This window comes from Agelaius phoeniceus, chromosome 17 (assembly GCF_051311805.1).
Source record: "Agelaius phoeniceus isolate bAgePho1 chromosome 17, bAgePho1.hap1, whole genome shotgun sequence".
NCBI classification, from domain to species: Eukaryota; Metazoa; Chordata; class Aves; order Passeriformes; family Icteridae; genus Agelaius; species Agelaius phoeniceus.
Genome location: NC_135281.1, coordinates 15,347,749 through 15,369,496, shown reverse-complemented (window position 1 = coordinate 15,369,496; position 21,748 = coordinate 15,347,749). Strand labels below are relative to the sequence as shown.

Below are 21,748 nucleotides of genomic sequence, written 5' to 3'. Positions count from 1 at the left end.
CCATTTTGTAAAGAAGCATTTGATCAATTTAGTTTTAAAAGAGGGGACAGATTTCTTTCAAATCTGTTAATTCTGGGAAATGAAACTGTGTATTAGTGCTGCTGCTAAAATAGCCCAGTATTTACTTTCTCTAAGGAAAATTCCTTAGGGATCTTGGTTTGGTTTGCATTTTGATGCTTTTATAATATGAATCCTGTGGGGGGGAGTTGTGTTGGTTTTGGGTGTTAGGGATTTTCAACACACATTTGGGAAATGTGGTTAGTGATCTAGAAAACCATTTTCCTAGTTCCCTGGTTTTTTCTCTTGTTAATCCTGTACAGTCAGTATGGGAGAATAAATCCCTGTAAAGTACAAAGTCACTAACCTAGTGTCAGAGACAAATTTCTGAAAACACCCATTTTAGCTGCCTCATGTTTGAGATATTAGACTGTGGCAGTCCAGATCATATTCTCCAGACTGCATTCTTCATAAGCAGAAATACTGGCAGCCATGTGTTCAGTTATAAAAAGCTGGCAGCTGATGTCAGCCCTTATTTCAGGTTTGGAATACTGTGCTAATTTTGGGCAGGTTTATGTAAATCAGAACTCTTCTCCTGACATGCAGCATTCAGGGTAAATTGGTACATACCTGAATAATGCAGCACAAGAGATAAACAGGTAATGTGCTGCAGTAGATGGCCCACTTGAAAAAAATCCTGATTCTTTATATGCAGAACTGTGCTTACACAGTATTTATTTACAATGTGAAGTTCTGTTTTAGCAAATTGGGACTAATGTCCAAGGACAGCAGAATTCTTTTTATTTTAGCTTCTGAGATGGTCTCAGGTAGCTGAGCTATTATATGCACCTGAAAAAACCTATCTGAGAGAGCCCTGCTGATCTGTTTGAGGTGCTGCATCTGTTTTAGCTGAGCACAGCTGACTTCTGCCACTGCAGCTCCGTGACATCGTGCTGATAACTCAGGATAATGATGAACGTGGTCTTAGACAAATCACTCTGTGTCTGTGTGATGCCAAGGGGGGCAGACAAGTTCTTTTCTATCACAATGAATGTTTTCACTGCTGCTGAGTCAGAAGCAGGGTTGATATTTTCACTGATGCTGCAAACAAGGGCTTAAAGCAGTTTGTGTGGAAGTGCTTTGGGGCAGAGACCCTGCTCCTTCAGGAGCTGAAAGGCATCATGTCTGGTGAATGTTGTGCTGCTTTATTATGCAAACTAATAATATTTTAATAAATAATGTTAGTGTTGCATTCCGAGAAATTTAAACTCAATTCTTAATTGGAGGCCCAAAGTGCTTTCTGTCCAGAATTCCCTCACATGAAGATGTGAAGTCAGATGGGGATTTGCCTTGAAATAGCCAATGGTATGAAATTAGATGGATTCATACGTAACAGAGTTGGTTTTTTTTTATGTTGCAGGACATCAGGCATGAAGCCAGCGATTTTCCATGTAAAGTGGCCAAACATCCCAGAAACAAAAATAGAAATAGGTACAGAGATGTCAGCCCCTGTAAGTACACTTTCTTTTCCATTGTTTGTAAGACTGTTGACTTACAATGACTTTTCACAGCTGAATGTTCATTGTAAGAACAAGATTCTGTTAGGTGGATAAGCACCCAGGACAACTCTTTGTTATTATATTTATTTATTTGTGAGATGGTGTCGCAGGATGCATTTATATCCACAGGGTTATACAAGAGCAGCACACGGTAGAGTCTGAATTTGTGGGCAGAAACCTGAAGAAGGAAACCTGCTTTACCTTTGAGAATGGTGGCTGAATTAGCATTTCTAAGGTTGCAGGGTGGTTCCTGTGCAGCTCTCAGCCAGCAGAGCCTCCTGCAGGCAGCACAGGTGGCAGCAGTGCCCTCCTGGCAGCAGGGTGGCACAGAGCTCTGCCACAGACAGAGCTGAGCTCCTTGGAGCACAGCAGAGCTCATGGTGATGCTCCCAGGCTGCAGCTGGGGTTTGAAATGGCTGTGTCCCCTGTGCTGGGGGAGATGCCTCTCTGAGCACGGGTCCTGTGCAAACACAGCTCACTGTGCTGCTGCAGCCTGGCTCTCCTGCTGCCATCCCAGGGACAGGGACAGTGCCGGTGCCACCTGCCCGCAGCTGCCATCCAGGGCCTTGGGCTGCAGCCACATGGCAGAAATGATGCTCCATGGACTGGTCAGCAATAATAGTTAATGTGTCTGACACTGCAGGGAGCTCCCAGGAGGTCTCAGAGCCACCTCCTCGGCACAGGACAGTGCCAGTCCTGGCCCACGTGTCCCTCAGGGCGCAGCACTCCCTGAGCTCAGCAGTCCTGGCCCAGATGCCCAGCTGCTGTCCCTGGGCCACAGAACTTCTGTGCTTAAAGCTCCTGAGGCCTTTGGGGCAGTTAACCACAACAGTGATGCTTTACTGTAATTGCTTTACTAAGCAGTTCTAATGGTTGAGGTTGTGAGTAACAAATTCCTTCTTGCCTTCAGATAATCCTGCTCCCAGTCTGTTTGCTTTCTTGCTAAATGTGGGAACCCTTGTGTGTATTGAGGTTTTTTAGGTGGTGGTTTGGTTTCTTTAGTCCCAGGTTGAGCAAGTGACTAACAAAAGAGCAAATGCTTTACATTTGCTTTATTTCTTGAATTTTGATCATTTTTTCTGTACATGAAAGGGTGGTCAGGTTGGGAACAGTAGCTAAATACCTATAAGAATAAAAGGTCTCTGTCCTGTTTATCCAATATATGTTTAGACAAACCTTTAACAACCTTGAACAAGCTGTATTTGAATGTTTAAGCTGAAAAGATAAGCAGTTGTGTAATTAGATTTATTTAAAACCAGCAACTTGATAACTGAATGGAGAGGTCAGTGTGATCTGGTTTGCAGATGGCAGTGGGGATTATTGCAGGTGCCAGGGCCTCACCCTTGCAGTGGGTTCCTGGAGGTGAAGTGGGAGCTGTGCTCCCTGCTCTGAGGGGCTGATCCCAGTGGGCACTGCCCAGCACAGCTCAGCTCCTGACCCCTCCTGCTGGTGAGGATGTGCCTGCCCTGTGTTCCATACTCATTAACCTGTGTTTTCTAATTGTGCTGCAGTTGATCACAGTCGAATTAAGCTAAACCAAGGTGACAATGACTATATCAATGCTAGTTTGATAAAAATGGAAGAGGCCCAAAGGAGCTACATCCTTACCCAGGTAATTGCTGGCAGTGGATTATAAAAATATTATGGTGGCTGGAGCTGTTTTTCATGGATTTTCTGTTTGTTTTCTTTACTGTAAAGCTACTTAAATGCATACAAACATCTGTGTGTGTATAAAAGCCACTGCTTTTCCCTGAATCTGTCAATTCCCCACCTATCTGTATAACAAATTAAAAGTACCCACATGCCCTGTTGTCTTATTCTGAGAGCCAGCAACTGTGCCAGGCTTCTTGTTTGTGCTAAATGTTCATTTCCCTGGAGACTGTCCTGATCTCTAATCTTGGCTCTTTTTTTACCCCTTCCTCCCACGCTTTAGATAAAGGTAGACTGGGATTAATATTTTCAAGTGACAGCTCTTCCTTCCTGTTTCTAAAGAATAGAGATAAATCTTCTCAGGAAGAAATGGGCAGAGCAGTGTGCAATGTGAAAATGGTCCTTTGAGCAGAGCTGCCATTGCCCTGCCTCAGGCTGGGGGGATCACAGGGCTGAGCTCTGGGGGCAATGCTCAGATGTGCAGCTGACTGATACTGGTACTGTCCTGATCCACATTTAATGGCTTTGAGTGGCTCCATTTAAATCCAGTCATTCTTTCTAAGGACCTGCTGTTCTGCTTGAGCACAGGAGTGGATCCAACCCAAGCTTCAGAGCTATAGCTTCAGAGTAGAAAATAGCAAAGGAACATAGCAGAAGTAGGAAGTTATAAGGAAATCTGCTTTGGGAATAGATAGTCTTTAAAAGGAGTCACTATTTCATTCAGTCCCAAGGCAAATCTGTGAAGATTGTGGAAAACCATATAATTTGTTACTGATTTTGCATCCTTTCAGTCTTTTGGATGTTTCAGTCAAGTAATTTTCAAGTATCATGAATAAGGATGAGGGATTGCAGAGTAGTTTGACACAGATGTTATTTTTGCTTTTAGTCAGTGGGGTTTATTTCCCCATGACCTTTGTATATCTTTCCTAAGAAAATGCAGCATTTTTCACTCCCAGTTCTGTTCTCACAATGAGACTGTGTCTCTCTTCCTCTTATGCATGGGGGGAAAAGATTACCCATGTTTTCATGGGTAAATTCATAACATGGAACTTAAAGCTGTCTCACTGCATTTTTTTACAGTTTTAAATGAGAAGTTGCTTGTTACTTTTTTAAATCTATTGCCTTGTGCAGGGACTGTTACTGGGGAAGAATGCCCTGACATTTACAGAAAATAATGCTTATTTCTGGTGATTCTGTCTCTGCAGGGACCTTTGCCAAATACTTGTGGTCACTTTTGGGAGATGGTTTGGGAACAGAAAAGCCGTGGTGTTGTCATGTTGAACAGAGTGATGGAAAAGGGATCCGTAAGTACTCACCCAGCTCTAGCTGTGTGTTCATCACATTTATGGTTTTCTCTAATAAAAAACCCAAGTAAAACCGACCCAAAGAATGGGATGGGATGACTGCAAGTAGTTTTGTCTGAGAAATTGTACCTGGAATTGAATACTTGGTGAACTGATCCTGCTGCAGTCAGAAAATCACTGGCTTTGTAATTGTGGGGCCGAATTTCTCGTGAATTTGGCTAAAATAAAACACAAACACACCGTGACTCCACACAAATGGAAGTCTCTGCTGCTCACCAGGGGCTCTGGAGTTGTCCTCAGTGTGCACAGACTGCACCTCTCGGGGCTCTGCAGTGTGAAGTGGCTTTGAAGCAGAGAGAGAAGCTCTGGGGCTCCAGGTTTCCATCACACACTGAGCCTGGGGCACACTGTCCCCTCCAGGGTCACTGTTGTACACAGTAAAGTACAATCATGTGTAAAGACATTTTGGAGGAGGGCAGTGAGGGTGCTGGGTGTCCACCAGTGATAACTGGGTGGTACATGCTTTTGCATCATCAGAAAAACATTCCCAATAATCAGGAAAATTCTTGGGCAATGAGCTGTGCTTTAATAAACTGCAGTCTGGAATTCTCAGTGTTTTGCTGGGTTTTGTACTACAAGTGAAATTTAATCTTCAAAAGAGATGCGGTAACCAAATTTTTCAATACTTTCTTCCTTTCCAACCATTCCTGCTCCCTCTCTGCACTGCTCTAGTTTCGAACAAAACAAATTACTGTGGTCCCTTAGGGCAGTGCTTACCCTCCTCAGCAAACAGCAGTGGGAGACTTAGAGTGGAGCAGGACAAAATATTGTTTGCAGACACATTGTGGAGAAATTAGACAGAAAGGAAATTGCTATAAGTTTATAAATCCACACAAAAAGTGCAGAGATTGTAACTGTATTCTACACCCTGATAAATAAGAGGATGTATTTTCAAAATAAATTAGAATTAGTTTGAGCAAAACCACTCTTAGTCTGCCTATGAAGAAAATGCTGCAGGGGTTTTCTGTTTATTAAAATGATGTCTGAAATCACCTTAGTCTTGGGCCTGCTGTTGGTTTAGCATCATTCTGCCACTTTTGGTTTGGCCACATTGTTTGCCCTTTAGCAGAAGAGGCCTGAGCCTCGTGCAGAGCCTGGGAGAGGGGAGGGTCAGGGGCTGATCCTGATCCCAGGGCAGAGCAGGGGCTCAGGGGCAGCAGGAGGGGCCAGTTCTCCCAGGCACAGGATCCCACATTTCAGTGTCAGGAGCTTGGGTGCAGACTTTCCTCTTTGTGCTGCTGATGAGTATTTTAGTTCCAGGTTTTTCCTGCACACTTGAAAATGTGCTGCTTTCCCATTTGGTTGGCTCATTAAAGTCCCTGGCATGCAGCAGTCTCTGCAGAGCTCATCTCTCTGGGAAACCTTAATAAGAAAACTGCAATTCAGTCAGGAGTGGGTAATGACATTTATGTATCTCCTGCTTGGCTTTAGGTAAAGTGTGCACAGTACTGGCCACGGAAGGAAGAGAAAGAAATGTTTTTTGAAGATACAAACTTGAAACTAACCTTGATATCTGAAGATATCAAATCCTACTACACAGTACGACAGCTGGAATTGGAAAACCTGACCGTGAGTACCGGGTCTCATCCAGTCCTTGTTCTCCTTGGGCTGAAATTCATCTCCTCACCAACAAGGGCTGGAAACTGGTGGTCATGAATTGTCCTGGACTTGATGATCCTGCATGAGATGTTGTGGAAATGGAACTCCTGGGTATTTTTGAGGTGTTCCAGGGGACCCTCCAGGCAGTTTCATGTCTCAGTCATACCCAGATTGACACAAGCTTTTGAACTGTACTGAAATAACTAAACTTGAAACAGGTAAAATCCCTTTGCTCCCAGTGGAGCCCTTCCCAACAAGAGACCATTACTTGTAATGAGTTTCTTGGCCGTGCAGCTATAAAAGCTCCCTCAGTCTGGTGAAGCTTTGGAATTCAGTCGGTGTTCCCAGTCCTGACTGGTGTACCCAACCCCTGTTTCTGCAGACCCAGGAAACTCGAGAGATTCTGCACTTTCACTACACCACCTGGCCCGACTTCGGGGTGCCGGAGTCGCCGGCGTCATTCCTGAATTTCCTGTTCAAGGTGCGGGAGTCGGGCTCGCTGAGCCCCGGGCACGGCCCGGTCGTGGTGCACTGCAGCGCGGGCATCGGCAGGTCGGGCACCTTCTGCCTGGTGGACACCTGTCTGCTGCTGGTAAGGGCACTCTGCTCTGCTCTGCTCTGCTCTGCTCTGCTCTGCTCTGCCTGGGGGCAGGCTGCAAAGGGCCAGGGGCTGGGCAGCGCTCCTGTCACCTGCCATTGCTTTACCCCGCTGTCCCAGGAGTGCAGTCCAAGGCAGGTCTGGTTCCTAAGTGGCCATTCTGAGTCTGGGGAAGGGAGCTCTCCAGTTTTCAGAGTGATTCACAAAGACAGGCTTTGCCTTCAGGAAAGCAGCATATTTGAGGCCCAGTGTTTTCCCCTCAGTGTTCTTGGAGACCCAGTAATGAGCTGCTGATAGCAGCTGTGTGTGAGTTTGTTCATTCTGTAGTGTGGAGGGTGGTATGCAGGCCCTACCACAAAATGAGTCACTGTAGTGAACCTCCTCAGAGCAGAAAACATTTCACATTTCTGTCTGCAGATGGACAAACGGAAAGATCCTTCTTCCGTGGACGTCAAGCAGGTTCTCCTGGAGATGAGGAAGTACAGGATGGGGCTCATCCAGACTGCAGACCAGCTCCGCTTCTCCTACCTAGCTGTTATTGAAGGGGCAAAATTCATCATGGGAGATGCTTCAGTGCAAGTGAGTGCTCCTGGCAGCTCCAGAGAACTGCAGCAAGTGGGTGGGAGGAACAGGATGGGAAGAAGCTTCAGATTTGGTGCTTGCTTCATCTTCAGTACATGTTTATATTATGGGGTTTTTAGGTACACTGCTTTACAATCTGTCACAACCTAAAGTGCTATATTTTATTTATTTCCAAAAGTACCTGTTTTGTAGCAGTGCCTCCTGTGCTTTCCTGCACAGTGACTGGGGTGGAGCTGCTGCATCAGCCTCCCCTGGAATTTCAGACAGTACAAGTTTTCTAATATGCTTGAAGTTTAAGTGTCATGATTGAATTCATCAGGGTTTTTTATGGTAAGCAGAACTCTAGGAAAATAGATTTTATTTTGTGCTTAAGTTTTTTAGAAGCAGATTGGAATTTCTCAGTATGTTTTGTGTAGTGGATGTAGCTTGGACTTTTTGTGTCTGGTTTTTCTTTCCTTTTCTGCAATGCAAATGAAGAGCCACTGTAAGAGTTAATTACAAGGCAGAGTATAAAGATTCTGCCATGGTAAAGTTTAAAGTTGGAGCAGCTTGAAAGAGAAAAGCTTAACAGAGTTTGTCCTTCCCTGAAGGAGCAGTGGAAAGAGCTCTCCAACGAGGACCTGGAGCCACCCCCTGAGCACACCCCCCCACCTCCCAGGCCCCCGAAGAGAACCTCAGAGGTGCACAATGGGAGGATGCACGAGCACCCAGAGCTCCTGGGCAAGTCCCAGGCAGTGGAGGAGGAGATCAGGAGCTCACTCAGCAGCGTGGAGGAGGCAGCTCCGGACAGCAGGGCCCGCTCAGCTGTGGCCCCCAGCACAGACAGGTAAAGCACCCACTGCCCCTGACAGCTGGGCTCTGCACACAGAGCCACAGGCAGGCAGTGACAGAGGGGAGGAGATGTTCACTTCCACCTTGAGATGCTCTTTGGGGGTTAGGGCTGAGCAAGCAGCCACATTCTGTCCCTTTCTGGCTTTCTGGGCAGGTGCTCGAGTTTAGAACTTTGGTGCTCCCCTGACCCGGCTGGGGGTGTGAGCTGGGTTCCTTCACTGCCTGTCTTGGCAGATTTGTGATGAGCAGTGAAAGCAGGTGGTGGTTAAAGCTTATTCTTTAAAGGGCACAGAATCCTCCCAAGCTCTTCCTAAACCTCTGTTGAGCAGCCAGATGTCTCCTAACTGGAGACAGGCTGGGCTTTGGTGGCTGCTGCAGCTCCGAGAGCTTTCCAGCTCTGTGGTGTTCCCTGCCCTTGGAGCACCTGCATGGCTTCTCTCCTCCATGGCCAGTCCAGCATGGAGTATTCATTCCCAGCCAGCCCTGAAGGTCCCTCCCTCTCTCCCTCTGTCCTCAGCACTAGTCACGACACTGAAGCCCGGAGGAGACCTGTCGGGGACAACCCGCGGCTCTCGCCCCGCAAGGAGGAGTCCCTGAAGGAGAACTCGGAGGAGGAGGATGAGAGCGTGGTGGCCACCTGGAAGCCCTTCCTAGTGAATATCTGCATGTTCACGTTCCTGACGGCAGGAGCTTACCTCTGCTACAGGGTGTGTTTCCACTGAGCAGCGGCAGGAGCGCCGCCCCCGGCTCGCGCCCGGCTCCGCGGAGCCCCTCCAGGCAGGGCAGCCTTGGCTCAGAGCAGGTAGATTTAGGGGAAAGGCCAGAACTTTGGGTAGGGCTTCATGAGAGAATCGATGCACTAGGGTTTTATCCAGCCCTGTGGTCCCAAGAACATAATATTGTAATCTCAGGGCCTTGAAATATTCAGGAGTAAGCAGAGAAAATGCCAAATAGTCTGTTTTCCTTTTTTGTTTTCTTTTTTTTTTTTTTTAACTAAATAATAGAATTACAACACATTGTTGTTTTTAGCCTTTTTTAAAAAGCCAGTTCGTTTTCTTTTGTTTCAGAAAAACTAGGCACAAGTGAAACTTGCTTGTACTCTCCAAGTGTTGTAACCAAATACATGACTTACATTGACAAGTTCCCAAAAAAAGAAAAAAGAAACCCACATACCTGAAGAATGTAAACTTTTGGAAGGGGAGGTGTGTTTGTAGTTGGTTTTTGGCTTGTTTTTTGTCTTTTTTTAAATTTGCTTCATCTTTAAAGACTGAGTTGTGGGCAGTGCCTGTGGTATTGATATATTTAATCTTGGCATAACTGTTCTTAAAGAGCTGATTGTTTTCCTTGTGTTGATAGAACCAGGCTTCTGCATTTGCTCAGGGTATCCCAACACGTCCAGCTCTTTGATTTTTTTTTCTTTTTTTTTCCTTTACTAAGTGTATCTCCTCATTGACTTTTGTTGCACTCTACTTGCACATATGCCTCTTTACATTGCACCATCCTCTCTAAAGCTGTTTTTACTTTTATATTCTGGGTTGGGAGAGGTCGAGGGGAGGGAGAGAAACAGGAAAGGGAAATTCAACCAAACCATGTCCACCAGCAGTGGGGCCATGCCCGTGGCCCGTGGAAGGACCAGTCCTTAAACCTCAGCATTTGGAATGTAAAATGCAGTTTCACTCTGCAGCTGCTCCCTCGGGCCCAGCGTGCTCTGAGCAGGGAGGCACTGGGGAGAGCCAGAGCAGTCCCTGCTGGGGCAGCTTCCCTTGGCCAGGAGCAGAGCAGCAGCGCCGTGCTGGGCTCTGGGCAGCCCCTTGGCTGTGCTGGCAGTGCTGGTGTGTCCTGCTCTGCTGCAGGCAGGGATCCCAGCCCTGGCTCTGGCAGCCACGGCTCGGCCCCGGGGGCTCCCACAGCACCTGGGCTCAGGGGCTAAGTGCTGCTAGGGGAGGGTTGGCTGTGTGGGAGGACTGGCACTGGAGGCAGCATTGCACCAAGCAGCCAGTGCTGTTCCTTGGGTAATACCAAATTATTCATACTTTCAACAGTAATAGCAAAGAGTTCTTTGCTTGTGTCATGGTGCAGACAACAGGAGCAAAGTCACTCCTGGGAGCTGTAGTGATTGAACTGCCCCATGACAGCTGATCTGCAGCAGTGTTACTGATTTGTTTTATTTCTAAAGTCTTTCTAGCTCTATAGCACTTAACCACCCTCAGTGCAGCCCTCGCTGTGGAGGAGCCCAGGGGAGCCCCTCCACTCCGTATTTATTTTTGCCAAGCTGGCTGTAGGTGTAGCTCTTCCTTCAGTGGGTGAGTAGGTGAGGGGGTGGGTGGGGGTGGGAGTTCCTCTATTCTGTGTTTTGTTAAGCTTGCATCAAGGGCTTTTCAAGAGTACAATAATAAATCCTCAGGTAGTACTGGGACTCAATCCTTTACCTGTGAGACTGTTGGTCAGACCAGTACTTGAAAGGAGGAATGTTGTAATCAGTCAATATTTAGTTATATTATTGGAAACAGGAAAAATGAGTATAGAAAATGGTAATATATAATGGCTCATCTGTGTATTTAAGATACATTCTGTGATTGCTTTGTCCCCACTGTTCTCTGCAGCGTGGGCAGGCCCCTGCCCTGAGGCACCATTTGTACCCCTTTGTATTCAAGTGCATGTGAAGTCTGCGGTGTCCCAATGAAACACCACCTGCTTGAAAGGTGACAGAACTTATATTCCTGCTTCCTGATGTGCCCAAATGGTATTTGCATGACCTGATCCTTAGTGGCTGTGGTTCAGAGGGTGTTGCTGAGTGTCTCTGTTCAGCACTGGACCGTTGGTGTTTATCAGAGCCCGTGTACTCGCCTAATCCTTGGCATGACTTCCCGTGGGATCCCGTGTGCTCCGTGTGCCCGGTGGTAGCATGTTCCTTTCAGCTGAGTGAGTGTAGTACAGACATTCCAGAGAGCTCAGGCAGCCCTTCCACACCTCCCCTGGCCCTGGGACACCTGGGGAAAGAAACAAACCCACCCCACCTCTGGCCACCTTCCCAAGAGGGAATATTTTAAATGCCAGGTATGGCTGGAAAGAAAGGATCCTTCCTTTGAATACAGACTTATTCAATTGCAAATTATGCTACCCAGACCAAGCTCCTGCAGATGACAGAGGAGCTTTGAGCATCCTGCTGGTGCCTGTTTCTTTCCTGTGTTCCAGGCCCAGCTCTGACCCTGTCTGGGACACTGTGAGTGTGCCCAGAGCCCAGGGAGGTGTGGGCAGGGCTGGCCATGCTGAGCTGTGCCCATTTTGTTTGCTGTCCTGTACTGTCTGTGGTAGTTGGGGGGTGTATATACCGTAGCACAGTGGGGTGTTGGGTAACCTGTTCTTGGAAATGGACAAACATCCATGTTAGACTCGTTAGAAAGTTAGTGAGCTGCTCTGCTATCTGCCTTAAGCAAATATTTACTCATCAGGTCTTTCTTTTTTACAGATTGCCATAGAATAAACTTTTATAAAAAAATATGTAAAAACTCAACAAAAAAGCTGAATGTTTTGGTATAATACAGTTTCAGGTATCTTGTCTTTTGTGTAAGCCGCTGCTGGGCCTCCCAGGTTAGAGTACAACTGTACAGTTTTTCAATCTCCCATACAAGTTTTCAGTTCTCATTTTAGTTGTAACAATAAAACTCTTTTTTTAAAGAACTCATTGAATGTGTTATTGCTTCAGGGCTGGATCCACAGGCTCCTGTCTGACCCACGTGCACATGAGGGCTGGGGGAGGTAGGTTTGCAGCTCAAAGGGATTTAAATGCTGCTGTAAGAACTTCCTGGAGGCAGAGCTCCAGTAAAAGATTAGGGGATCCCCAATCCCTCCCTGCCACTTCCATTTCCCTCTTCTGGTCTTTCACATTGAATGGGTAAATTTTAAGGGTAAGAAGTGCAGGAACTCAAGCACCCTGGTTGGTTTGTGCAGGAGCTGATGCTGACCCCGTGTGCAGCTGCAGCCTGCACATCCTGAATTCCAGCACTGACCTTTGGTTTATATTTCTAGGGAAGCCTACAACTGGAGGAGAGCGTTCACCAAAGGGGAGCAGGACAGGGCAGATCAGGGCCCTGGCCCTTGGGGTTTAGTGCCTCTTACCTGGCCCCAGGGCTGCAAGCACAGCAGTAGGAAACACTCCCAGGAACTTGTCTCAAATGGTTTATTAGAACTTTAGAAAACAGTATGAAATCCACAAATAAATACCAAATAGAAAAGTTTTATGTGTATATATAATATATATATAAAAATATGTACACACAATCCCAACCCCCTTTCAAGTATTGCACCTGAGCCAGGCTGCTCCCCATGGGCACCCTGCCAGCCAGGGCTGGGGGATGAGGAGGACAAGTCTTGGGCAGTGACTGAACCCAGAGTTTTAAAAGAACAAACCTGTCCCTCCCTCAGTCAGGGCTGCACATGGCAAAGGCCCTGCAGTGAGCACACAGAGCTCATACAGAGCCTGCCTGGGCCTGGCCTGAGCTGCAGCAAGTACACAGTGACTCAGGGAGTACCAGGTTCTCCTTCTGCAGCTAAATGGCCCCAGCAAAGGAAACCACCAAGCAGTGGTGCTGGATTTGTGCTACTGACAGGGCAGCTGCTCTGGGAGAGATCATTTCTCTCCTTGGAGAATGCCAAATCAATAAATCACTTCCTGGGAAAACAGATCATATTGGACAGAGCAGGGGCAGCTAATTCCAGCAAGATGGAGATTTGAACTCCAGATAAGACCTGGATCCACATTCTGAGAGATCCCAATTTTCATTTGTCCAGCACTTGGTATTTCATCATGTGCTGCGAGACTGAGAAAATACATTCCAGGCTGCACCCTGGAGATGACAAACTGTCCCCTTTGGAAATAAACCTGTGCTGGGTCAGGAGATGGCAGGGACAGGACAGAACAGAAGGAAACCAGACAAAGCCAAACCCTCAGGTGCCCGTGGGGCTGTGAGGACAAGGGGATTCACTCTCCCATTCCACTCCTAAAACACTGTGATTTCAACCTCGGCCTCCTGAGCAGTTTCCCTCAGCTCACAGCAGATCCTGTCCATCTTCTCAAAGGCTTGTCGGCCCCGTTCCCCTGGGGAGAGAGAAAACAGCCCCTGCTGAGGGACAGGCAGGGCACCCCAGGACCCTCTGGGGACGCTCCTGTCAGCCTGGCTTGGCAGGAAGGACTCAACAGTGACAAACATCCCTCAGGGAATAGTTCTCAAAACCTGCTGGAAGGCACCATGGAAAATCAGGCCTCCTGCAATGATTGCCATGAGTATCAGAGCTGGAAAACCTGTCTCATGTGGGCCTGAGTGTTCTGTGGGGCAGGGCTGGAATGCCCAGAACTGAGCCTGGCTCCAAGTGGGCTCTGAAAGAACAGAACAGAACAGAGAAGTGGGCGTCTCTGCATGACCCAGCCATGCTCTGGCAGCATTGCAGCTGTTGAGCCTCCAGGAAAAGCACAAATGCTGGGCAGTGGGAGATGGGGAGCACTGACATTTTACCAGGTCCCCTCCACTGTCAATCACTTGTCACTTGGATTCCAGTGAAGTAACAGGTAATGAACCAGCATCACACTGTCAGTCCTCAGCTACAACCTTTTCAAAAGGTTCAGTGGTTCCTAAAGCACTTAATCCTTCAGGATCTCCTTGGTCTGGTTCTATAAACTTCATCAGGGGCCCTTGGCTGTTATGTGTGATGTAAAGTTTATCTTCATGGTATGAAACAGCTGTTCATGAAATATTTCCGTTGTCCTGGATGTGTTCAGGCTGAACTTGAGGCCCCTCCTGGTCCTGCACTATTTCACATCCCTCTTTCAGACCATTTTAAAGCTGTACAAAAGCCTTACCAAAGGACAGTGTGGTTTCCCTGGCTGCATTCCTGACTTCCTCTGTTTCAGACTGGCACAGGTGGGCAACCTGCTCAATGCTCTCCACAGCCTGTTGGAAAAAAGAAGAATTTGCCTAAGCAGCTTTTCAGCAGTTTGGTGGACATTTTCTACAAAGCAAACACAGACACAAACTCCCATCTCCTCTGACATCCAAATTCCTCCAGGACTTTTCTCTTCCCCAGCATACTGGGTTGCAGTCACATTTCCTGGTATGATCTCACCTCTGTTACCTTCTCTCCTGTTTTAGGGCATCAGAAAGTGTAAAAGTTCCAGGGTACAGGCCACGGTTGAGGGACCATTAAATCAGTACCAGTACCAACAAGGACCTTCACTGAAAGGGTTAATCCCAGCTGGTGCTTTGCAAATCGACCCTGATTTGCTGTTGTGTGAGTACCTGTTTGCAGACATTGGTTCCCTGTTTGTGTGCAAACCTATTACAGCTTAGGGCTCTCGGGAAGGTTTAAATTTGTGCTGCTTCTTATAATAGCAATGCAAACATTAGTTTTGTTTTCTGACTTTAGTGAGCTATTGTTAGAAATACCCCCCGATTTAACTTCAGGTTTCTACAGATAAATGTTTGGAACAGAAATGTTGCTGGTTTATGCTCGTGCTGATGTCCCCAGTCAGGCACTGCCCTTCAGCACGGAGCATCCCAGGAGCTCTCACACCCGCCGTGCTGTGCCCGCAGCTGCTGTGCCGCGGCCCTGGCAATGATGGCATTCGGGGTCTGGTGCCGTGGCAGCCGCAGTTGGTGGCTCCCGGCTGCAGTAACCCCCGCCCCGCTAAGCCCAGCCCAGCGCATTTGATCCCGGCCTCGGGGCAGAGCCCGAGCGCTCACCCTGAGGTTCTTCAGAGCCAGACACGCAGCCTGCTGCAGCCTCGCGTCACAGCCGGATAAAGCATCCGTGTAAAACAGCACGGCCTGGGGCAAAACACCGCAAAATAAAACACAGAGTCAATTTAATACCCAACCCCATGGCAGGAGCGGGGTTCCCCGTGAAATGAGCCAAGGTAGAGACACCGGAGCACCGCTGCCTTAGGGGCTCGGCCCCGGGCAGAACACGGCCAGGAAAGCGGTGCCGGCCCGGGGAAGCTCCCGCTGTCCCCTCGCTGTCCCCGCACTCACCCGGGCCCGGAGGCTGCCGCTGCCGCCGGCCCGGGCCAGGCAGGCCGTGGCCGCTTTGCCCACGCGGTGGTTCTCGTCCAGCTGCAGCAGCCCCAGCAGCCGCAGCGTCCGCGGCAGCGGCTGCAGCCGGCTCAGCCTCTTCCCCTTCAGCCTCTTCAGCGTCTTCAGCCGGCCGGGGCACTGCAGCTCCTCGATCAGCATCACTGCCGGAGAGAGCGGCACTCGCTGGGAAAACGCCTCCGCCAGGGGCACGAACCGGCCGGAGCCGGGACACAAAGCCCGGGACACACACACACAACCCTGGCCAGCCCCGGGACACGCAAACCCCAGCCTGACCCGGGGCACACACACAAACCCCAGCCAGCTCAGGGTCTCAGCCCCCTCCGCATCAGCACAAGCCTGCAGATGCAGACAATACCAGGACTATTTTAAAATAATTCTTTTCTAACACAGAGAAAGTTGTGGAGTACTTTCACATGTTGGACAAGACTCCAGTGAGGCACTGGCTACCTCAGGCTACAAAATGCAGGTCAGTAACCTCGGCAATTTTATTGTCCTTTTCTGTGTCTGAGTCCAGCTACAGCAGTGAACCCAAGCCACAGACTGTGCTCAGTCCTGGGATCCAGCTGGAGGCTGCTCCTGACTCTGCTTTAGCTCTGGAATATCCCAGAACTATTTTCAGGGCACTCAAGATAAGCCCATCCTTCACGGGGGGTTTGTTTGCACATGCTCAGATACGGGAGTCAAGCGTGCTTTTCCTGTTCTGATTAAAACTACACGGTCATAAAGGGCATAAAAATGGAAACAAGTTGTCAGTGCAGGGGCTGGGCTGTTTCCTGCTCCGGAGCTGTATCTGGAGCGGGAACCTGGAGGGCGCTGCCCTGCAGGAGGAGCCAAGCGCTGCCTTTACCTTCCTTGGCGAGCTTGGCCAGGTGCTTCTCCAGGCTGCCGATGCGGTGCCTCTCCAGGTACCGATAGAACTGGAACAGAGTAACCGGCTCCGCTTGGAAATGGGAGGAGGGCAGCAACCCATCACAGGTGAGGATCTGCTCCAGCAGCCTCTGCAGCACTGCAGGGAGTGGGACACACACAAAACAGCAGCTGGGTTACGTGGAAGGGGCTGGAAGCAGGCGACAGCTTTGGGCTTGGGGTTTTTAAATGCACAAGGACAACTTAAGGTTTGGGTTGGGGTTTTTTAAATGCACAGGGACAATTTTCAGCACTGCAATGAAGGCAGCATGGCTTGGTGCTCACAGGGTACCTGTCTCCAGGTGGCTGGGGTACTTCTCCTTCACTTTGAGCATCATTGTGTATTTCAGAGCATGACGGAACCTTTCTGCCGAGGTCACCAAGATGCTGCTGCCAGGCTCTGCAAGATCACTCCAGATTTTCAGATACTGCTTCTTCTTTTTAGCCTTCTGAATAACTGAAACCAAACATTTTAAAAAGTCAGCGAGCTCTAGCAGCTATGGGATTTCACATGAGAAATTAGACAGCAGATGGCCTATCAGCACTAACTTGTATTTGTGTTAGAGATGATTTTGTTAAAAATGAGACATTTGCTGCCCAAATGTTCACAGCTGCAAGCACTGAGCTCCTGAACTGCCATCAGCAGCTCCTCTGCCTCTCACTGTTCCCTTTAGCTCTGAGTCAGTTCCAGAAGAACATTCTGGGGCTGCCCTTCTGTCAGCCAAGGAGGTGCCACTGCCAAGGGTTCTTGGGATGCTGCCTTTGCTCCTTCCCCAGGGCAGAGCTCTGACCTAAGGGCTCTCAGACTCTTCACAAGAGCACGTGCAGCTCTTCAGGAGCCCTGGGGTTCCTCATGTGCACCCTCCATCCTCACTTTTACCTGCAGGCACGGAGCTCCTGCCTGCCAGCCTCCCACACTGCCCCTGTCACTCTGCACCAGCCCCTCTGCAGCCCTGCTCAGGAACAGCTTCTCCTCACATCTCCAGGATAAAATCTGGCAGCAAATGCTTCCAACTAAAATTTGCATTCTTGCTGCTGCACTTACCAAGATGGGAACAAAAGCCTCCCAAGCCTCTCATTGTGCTTTAGCATTTTGTCATGTCCAACAGCCAATGGAAGAATTTAATAGTGGGAAGACCTGAGAAAAAATTCTGTGCCCACCAAACTGTTCTGGCAAGTGAGCACAGAATTTGGGCTGTTTGCTTACCAAGGAAAAGCACAGATGTAAAAGAGGATTTTATTAAGCTGCTCTGCTTCTCTTTGACCATCTACAACATCCCTGTTTAAAACATACCAGTTCAGCTACTCTTTCTCTGAGACCAAATTCTCCAATTTTTTTCCTTCTGTGTAGAAGAAAGAATGAACCAAAGAACGAGCCCTGGTTTAATGATGAGCTGGTTCAATGCTGTCAATGTTTGCAAGGAATTTAGAATGAAAGCCCTGGGCCTGGGGAGGCTGGAGCAGGCACCCCAGGGGTGCAGCTCTCCCATCTCTGCATGCCTTGGGGAAGGGCAGGTACTCACTTTTCTCAACAGACAGATCCAGGACATCCCCCAGGACCCGTGTCTGCTCTGACACTTCTTCCAAAATGCTCTCCTGGACCACCTGGGCTACGTTTGGGGTCCTCAGTTTCTGAAATGCAACAGTCATAACTCAGGAGCTGAAACAAGGGCAGGACCAAGCTCCAGATAAACAAGGATTTCTCAGAATCCAACTTTTAAGACAAGTAAGAAACCCCCAGGTGCTCTCAGAAGGCCCCTTGCCCACCAGAGGCTCCCTGTTGCAGCAGTTTCCATTCATTAAACATGGCCCAAGCCAAGCCTGTGTGTTTGCAGCCTGCTTTGGGCACAGAGCTGCTGCTGCTTAGAGCTTCAGCAAAACCCAGAGCCTGAGAAGGGCAGCAGAGTTCTGCATGGCACTTTCCGTGTGCACACACATGTACACTGCATTAATGCACCCAGTTTCCATTCTGAGTCTCTGTGCTGTTATCAAACAAACCAAACATCAAATTCTGCTGTAATCAGAATCAACAATGGCAGGCAGTGCCCTGGGAGCCCCCAGGCTGCTCTGTACCTGCAGGAGACCTTTGCACAGCCTCAGGTGTGTTACCAGCAGCATGTCCAGGTTCTCATCCCCAGTGGTCACGTCCTGGGCTTCTGGTCTGGTGTCACAGCTCAGGGACTGGAGCACGTTGTCATTGTATGTGCTGTGAAATGAGGGGAAAAGAGAGTTACAGCTCTCATCACTGAACAGAATTGAAATGCACAGTCTCAACAGGAGCTGTGAAAGAAACCAGGTGGCATTGAACAGAAACCAGCATTTTCTTTAACTATTTATATTTATAACCCTCTATTATATTTGTGTTTATTACTCTCTCCAAAACCATGGGCAGGCATTTCTGTGCACCACAGCTGCTGTGGGACCCCTTTGCCTGTCCCACAAAGTGCAGCAGCTCATACCTGACACTGCCTGTCCTTACACTCCCAAACAAGGAGAGCTCATCAGCACTGCAGTCATTGTTCAGGAAATCAAAACTCTCCAGCACTGTCTCCACCATCAGACTCTCCATAGAGGAATGTTTGTGAAGTGTCTTCAGCTGTTGATGAAATGGGAAAAGAAATATTGTTATTTGTAGTTGGCCAGCCATTTTGCAGTTGTTTTTTGCTGGTTCTGAAACCATTCCTAATAAAAAATCACTTTGCTTTTCTGATTTCTTTCTTAACAATCAGGGAAGTCTGCTCTTGGTGCAGCTCTCTGACCCCAAAATAATGTTGCTAGTTAAATTCAAAACATGTTTCAATATTTTAATCTCTGTGGATTCTTTACCTCCATGCCTGCTAAGGCTAGTGAGAGCTGATATTCTCTGCATCCTCAGTCACTAACAGAGTTCTCACTCATTCCCTGTTTCTGAGCTCAAAGCAGAAGCCTTGGGGGCTGTTACATCCCAGCACAGCACCCAAGAGTTTCATATCAACACTGAATTTCATGGAGCCACTACCTTTATTCCCCCTTGGAAAGGCTGCTCTGAGGCTACTTGGTTTGGGTTTAAATGCTGTTTTTCCAGGGGTTTCACTGGAGCAGGAGGCCAGGGCAGTTGTGCTATCGTCAATTCCTGGATCCTCTCCCCAGCCCAGCTCCAAACCTGCAGTGCAGCCCCTGCCTGCTCTTCCCAGGGCCTTTCCTCCGAGGGCAGGAGCGAGGTCAGCCCCTGCCAGGCGGGCAGGAGAGGGGCAGGGGCACGGACGGGGCAGGGGCACGGACACAGAGCGGGCAGGGGACACAGAGCGGCCTTTCTGAGCTGCTGCGGTCACCTCGAGCCCCACCGAGCTCGAGCAACACCGAAAGGCTCAAAGCCAGCCCAGACGCCGAGAGTCCGACACCAGCCTGGGCTCTGCTCAGCCCGAGCCGCCTCCGGGGCTGCCTTTGCTGCCCCGCTCCGTGCCCACCGGGGCTGCCTTTGCCCCGCCGGGATTGCCTTGGTTCCCCCGGTCCCTGCCCGGCCCCGCAGCCCCGGGGTCGCTCCCCCGGTCCCGCAGCCCCGGTCATTCCCCGGTCCCTCCGTGCCCGGTCCCGCTCCCCCGGTCGCTCCCCGGTCCCTCCGGTGGCCGAAGTTCCCCGCTGGGGCCGCGTCCCCGCCGCCGTGCCCCGAGCCCAGCGGCACCAACGCGCCCGCAGCGCCCGCCGGAGCCAGCGCCGCTTTTACCTTCAGCCGGTCCCGCAGGGCGCACACCTGGCCCTGCAGCGTGTCCAGCTGCGCTCGCCCCTCCTCACGCCACCTCAGCAGGGCCAGCACCTCCTGCAGGCTCCTGTCCATGCCCCTCGCACGCCCGTCCGCTCGGAGGTCGCTCGCAGCGTTCCAGCTTTTCTGGCTGAGGTTCTCCTGCTCTGCCAGGCGGCCCCGGGCCTGGCCGAAGGAATCTCCCCTGCCCTTGTGACGGGAGGGGAAACTGGAGGGGCTCCTCGGGAATCCATCCCCACACGGGGTCTTCTTCAGGATGTCCAGAGTGCTGTGGTCTGGGAGGGGATGCTGCAGCTCTTCTGCTCCAGCCTCTTGAATAATCACCAGTGGCAACATCCTGTGGTCCAGGGCTGGGGTTGTGCTTCTGGATTCTGCCCCTTTCTGATCCTCAGAGCTGAACGAGTCCCCCTCGCTCGTCTCTGCGGGGTTGTGGGGCTTGTTCCTCGCAGGGACATCGAAGTCACAGGCAGCCAAGTAGCTCAGGATGCTGGGAGGCTGGGCTTCCTCCCCTCCATCCCCTGGGCTCTGCCTCTGCTGCAAAACAGACTGGGCCAAGAGATGCCCAGGTGAGCCTGGAGATGCTGCAAAGCCCGGGGTCCCCCCTGGGAGAGGGGACTCTGCCTCCCTGGCTCCCGGCTGCATTCCCAGCACACACGACTGCAGCAGACACCCCACCCCTGCCCCCCAGCTGCTCAGCAGAGCCTTGGTGAGGGGCTTTAAAAATGTTTTACAAAATCTAAAATAGAGCTCCAAAGAATAGGGGTTAAAAGAAAAAATTAACAAAGCCCCAAAATAAACCGCAAAGGTGGCAGAGTGCTGTTTTCTCATTTCTGAGCGTGCTCCTGGACAGCCTGATCCAGGCCAAAAGCCAAGCCCCAGGTCTGTGCTGTGCCTTTGGCTCTCCCCAGGTACTCACCAGGTAATACCTCTCTCTGAAGCTGGGCGTGTTGGGGGGGGTCCAGTTGTACAAGGAGCTCTTCCTGCTGCCCACAGAAAACTTGGCAGTGCTTCCAGGGGACAGGAACAGGTTCTCTGTGTCAAAGGGGCTGCAGCAGAAAACAAAGGCCCTCAGTGAGAGCAGAGCACAGAGGTGCTGGTAGGATTTGAACAGGGATGTTTAGTCAGCAACACACAGAATAAAATGAAACAGAAACTGCCTCTCTAGCCAGAACCTTTGATTGCTCCAGCAGAGAAAGACACAGGCAAAAGGGCTGTGCTTTGTACACGGATTTCTCAACACCCTTTAGACAGAAACCTGTGCCAGAGCCTTTGGAAGAGGAGCCCAGTGGGCCCAAAGCAGGAGTGCTCTGCCCTCCTGACACCAGGGCTGGCCCAGCACTGGGCAGTGACAGCCACAGAGCCACAGAGGAAGGAAATACAGCACATGTAATAGAGGAGAGCTGCCAGCTTCCCTCCTGCAGAGCACACACCACCTGGAAAAACCAATAAAAGCCCTCATCATCCTTCAACTATTAACAAGCAATTCCTGGGCTGGCAGAGGAGACCTGTGCAGCGCCACTTGGCAGGGTCTGTGCTTCATACAGGCAGGGATGAGCCACTTGCAGCCCCAGAGGAATCTGCCTGTGGTCTGCAGGGTTTGTCAAGGGCTGCTCCAAAGGCTTCCTAATTACCTACTCCACCTCAGCCACTGCTTTCTCAGCTCCTTGGCAAAGCAGTCCAAGGAAACTCGCATGAATGATCCCCTGGGATGCAGCTCAGCTAACCAGGAGACAGAAAACACATGTCAAGTTAACAAAGTTTGGTTTTTATATGTGTTACTTTTTGTTGCCTACTGAGATGCCTTGTGGCACCAAATGAAAGTCTGTTCTCCCACT

General features: G+C 49.7%; 2 protein-coding genes across 9 annotated transcripts in view; one reads left to right on the top strand and one right to left on the bottom strand.

The window, feature by feature from the left end:
• The window catches only part of PTPN1 (protein tyrosine phosphatase non-receptor type 1), a 28,549-nt gene extending 19,381 nt beyond the window's left edge, over window positions 1-9,168 (top strand). The window contains exons 2-9 of the mRNA XM_054644137.2: window positions 1,418-1,508; window positions 3,068-3,168; window positions 4,412-4,510; window positions 6,002-6,139; window positions 6,552-6,761; window positions 7,185-7,346; window positions 7,940-8,175; window positions 8,698-9,168. Coding sequence (XP_054500112.1) covers window positions 1,418-1,508; window positions 3,068-3,168; window positions 4,412-4,510; window positions 6,002-6,139; window positions 6,552-6,761; window positions 7,185-7,346; window positions 7,940-8,175; window positions 8,698-8,902 — 1,242 coding nt within the window. The 3' untranslated portion in view covers window positions 8,903-9,168. The remainder of the gene's footprint in view (window positions 1-1,417; window positions 1,509-3,067; window positions 3,169-4,411; window positions 4,511-6,001; window positions 6,140-6,551; window positions 6,762-7,184; window positions 7,347-7,939; window positions 8,176-8,697) is intronic.
• A 3,178-nt stretch (window positions 9,169-12,346) lies between these two features.
• RIPOR3 (RIPOR family member 3) overlaps window positions 12,347-21,748 on the bottom strand; it is a 43,250-nt gene continuing 33,848 nt past the window's right edge. For 7 of the 8 annotated variants that reach the window (XM_054644129.2, XM_054644134.2, XM_054644136.2 and 4 more), the window contains 11 exons: window positions 20,830-20,959; window positions 19,878-20,459; window positions 18,634-18,770; window positions 18,248-18,380; window positions 17,698-17,806; window positions 16,467-16,631; window positions 16,116-16,274; window positions 15,206-15,408; window positions 14,918-15,001; window positions 14,038-14,128; window positions 13,300-13,557 (listed from right to left, as the gene is read on the bottom strand). In XM_054644129.2, coding sequence (XP_054500104.2) covers window positions 13,394-13,557; window positions 14,038-14,128; window positions 14,918-15,001; window positions 15,206-15,408; window positions 16,116-16,274; window positions 16,467-16,631; window positions 17,698-17,806; window positions 18,248-18,380; window positions 18,634-18,770; window positions 19,878-20,459; window positions 20,830-20,959 — 1,957 coding nt within the window. In that variant the 3' untranslated portion in view covers window positions 13,300-13,393. Of the gene's footprint in view, window positions 13,279-13,299; window positions 13,558-14,037; window positions 14,129-14,917; window positions 15,002-15,205; window positions 15,409-16,115; window positions 16,275-16,466; window positions 16,632-17,697; window positions 17,807-18,247; window positions 18,381-18,633; window positions 18,771-19,877; window positions 20,460-20,829; window positions 20,960-21,748 lie in introns of those variants that run through there. The other variant, XM_054644135.2, reaches the window with a different exon arrangement.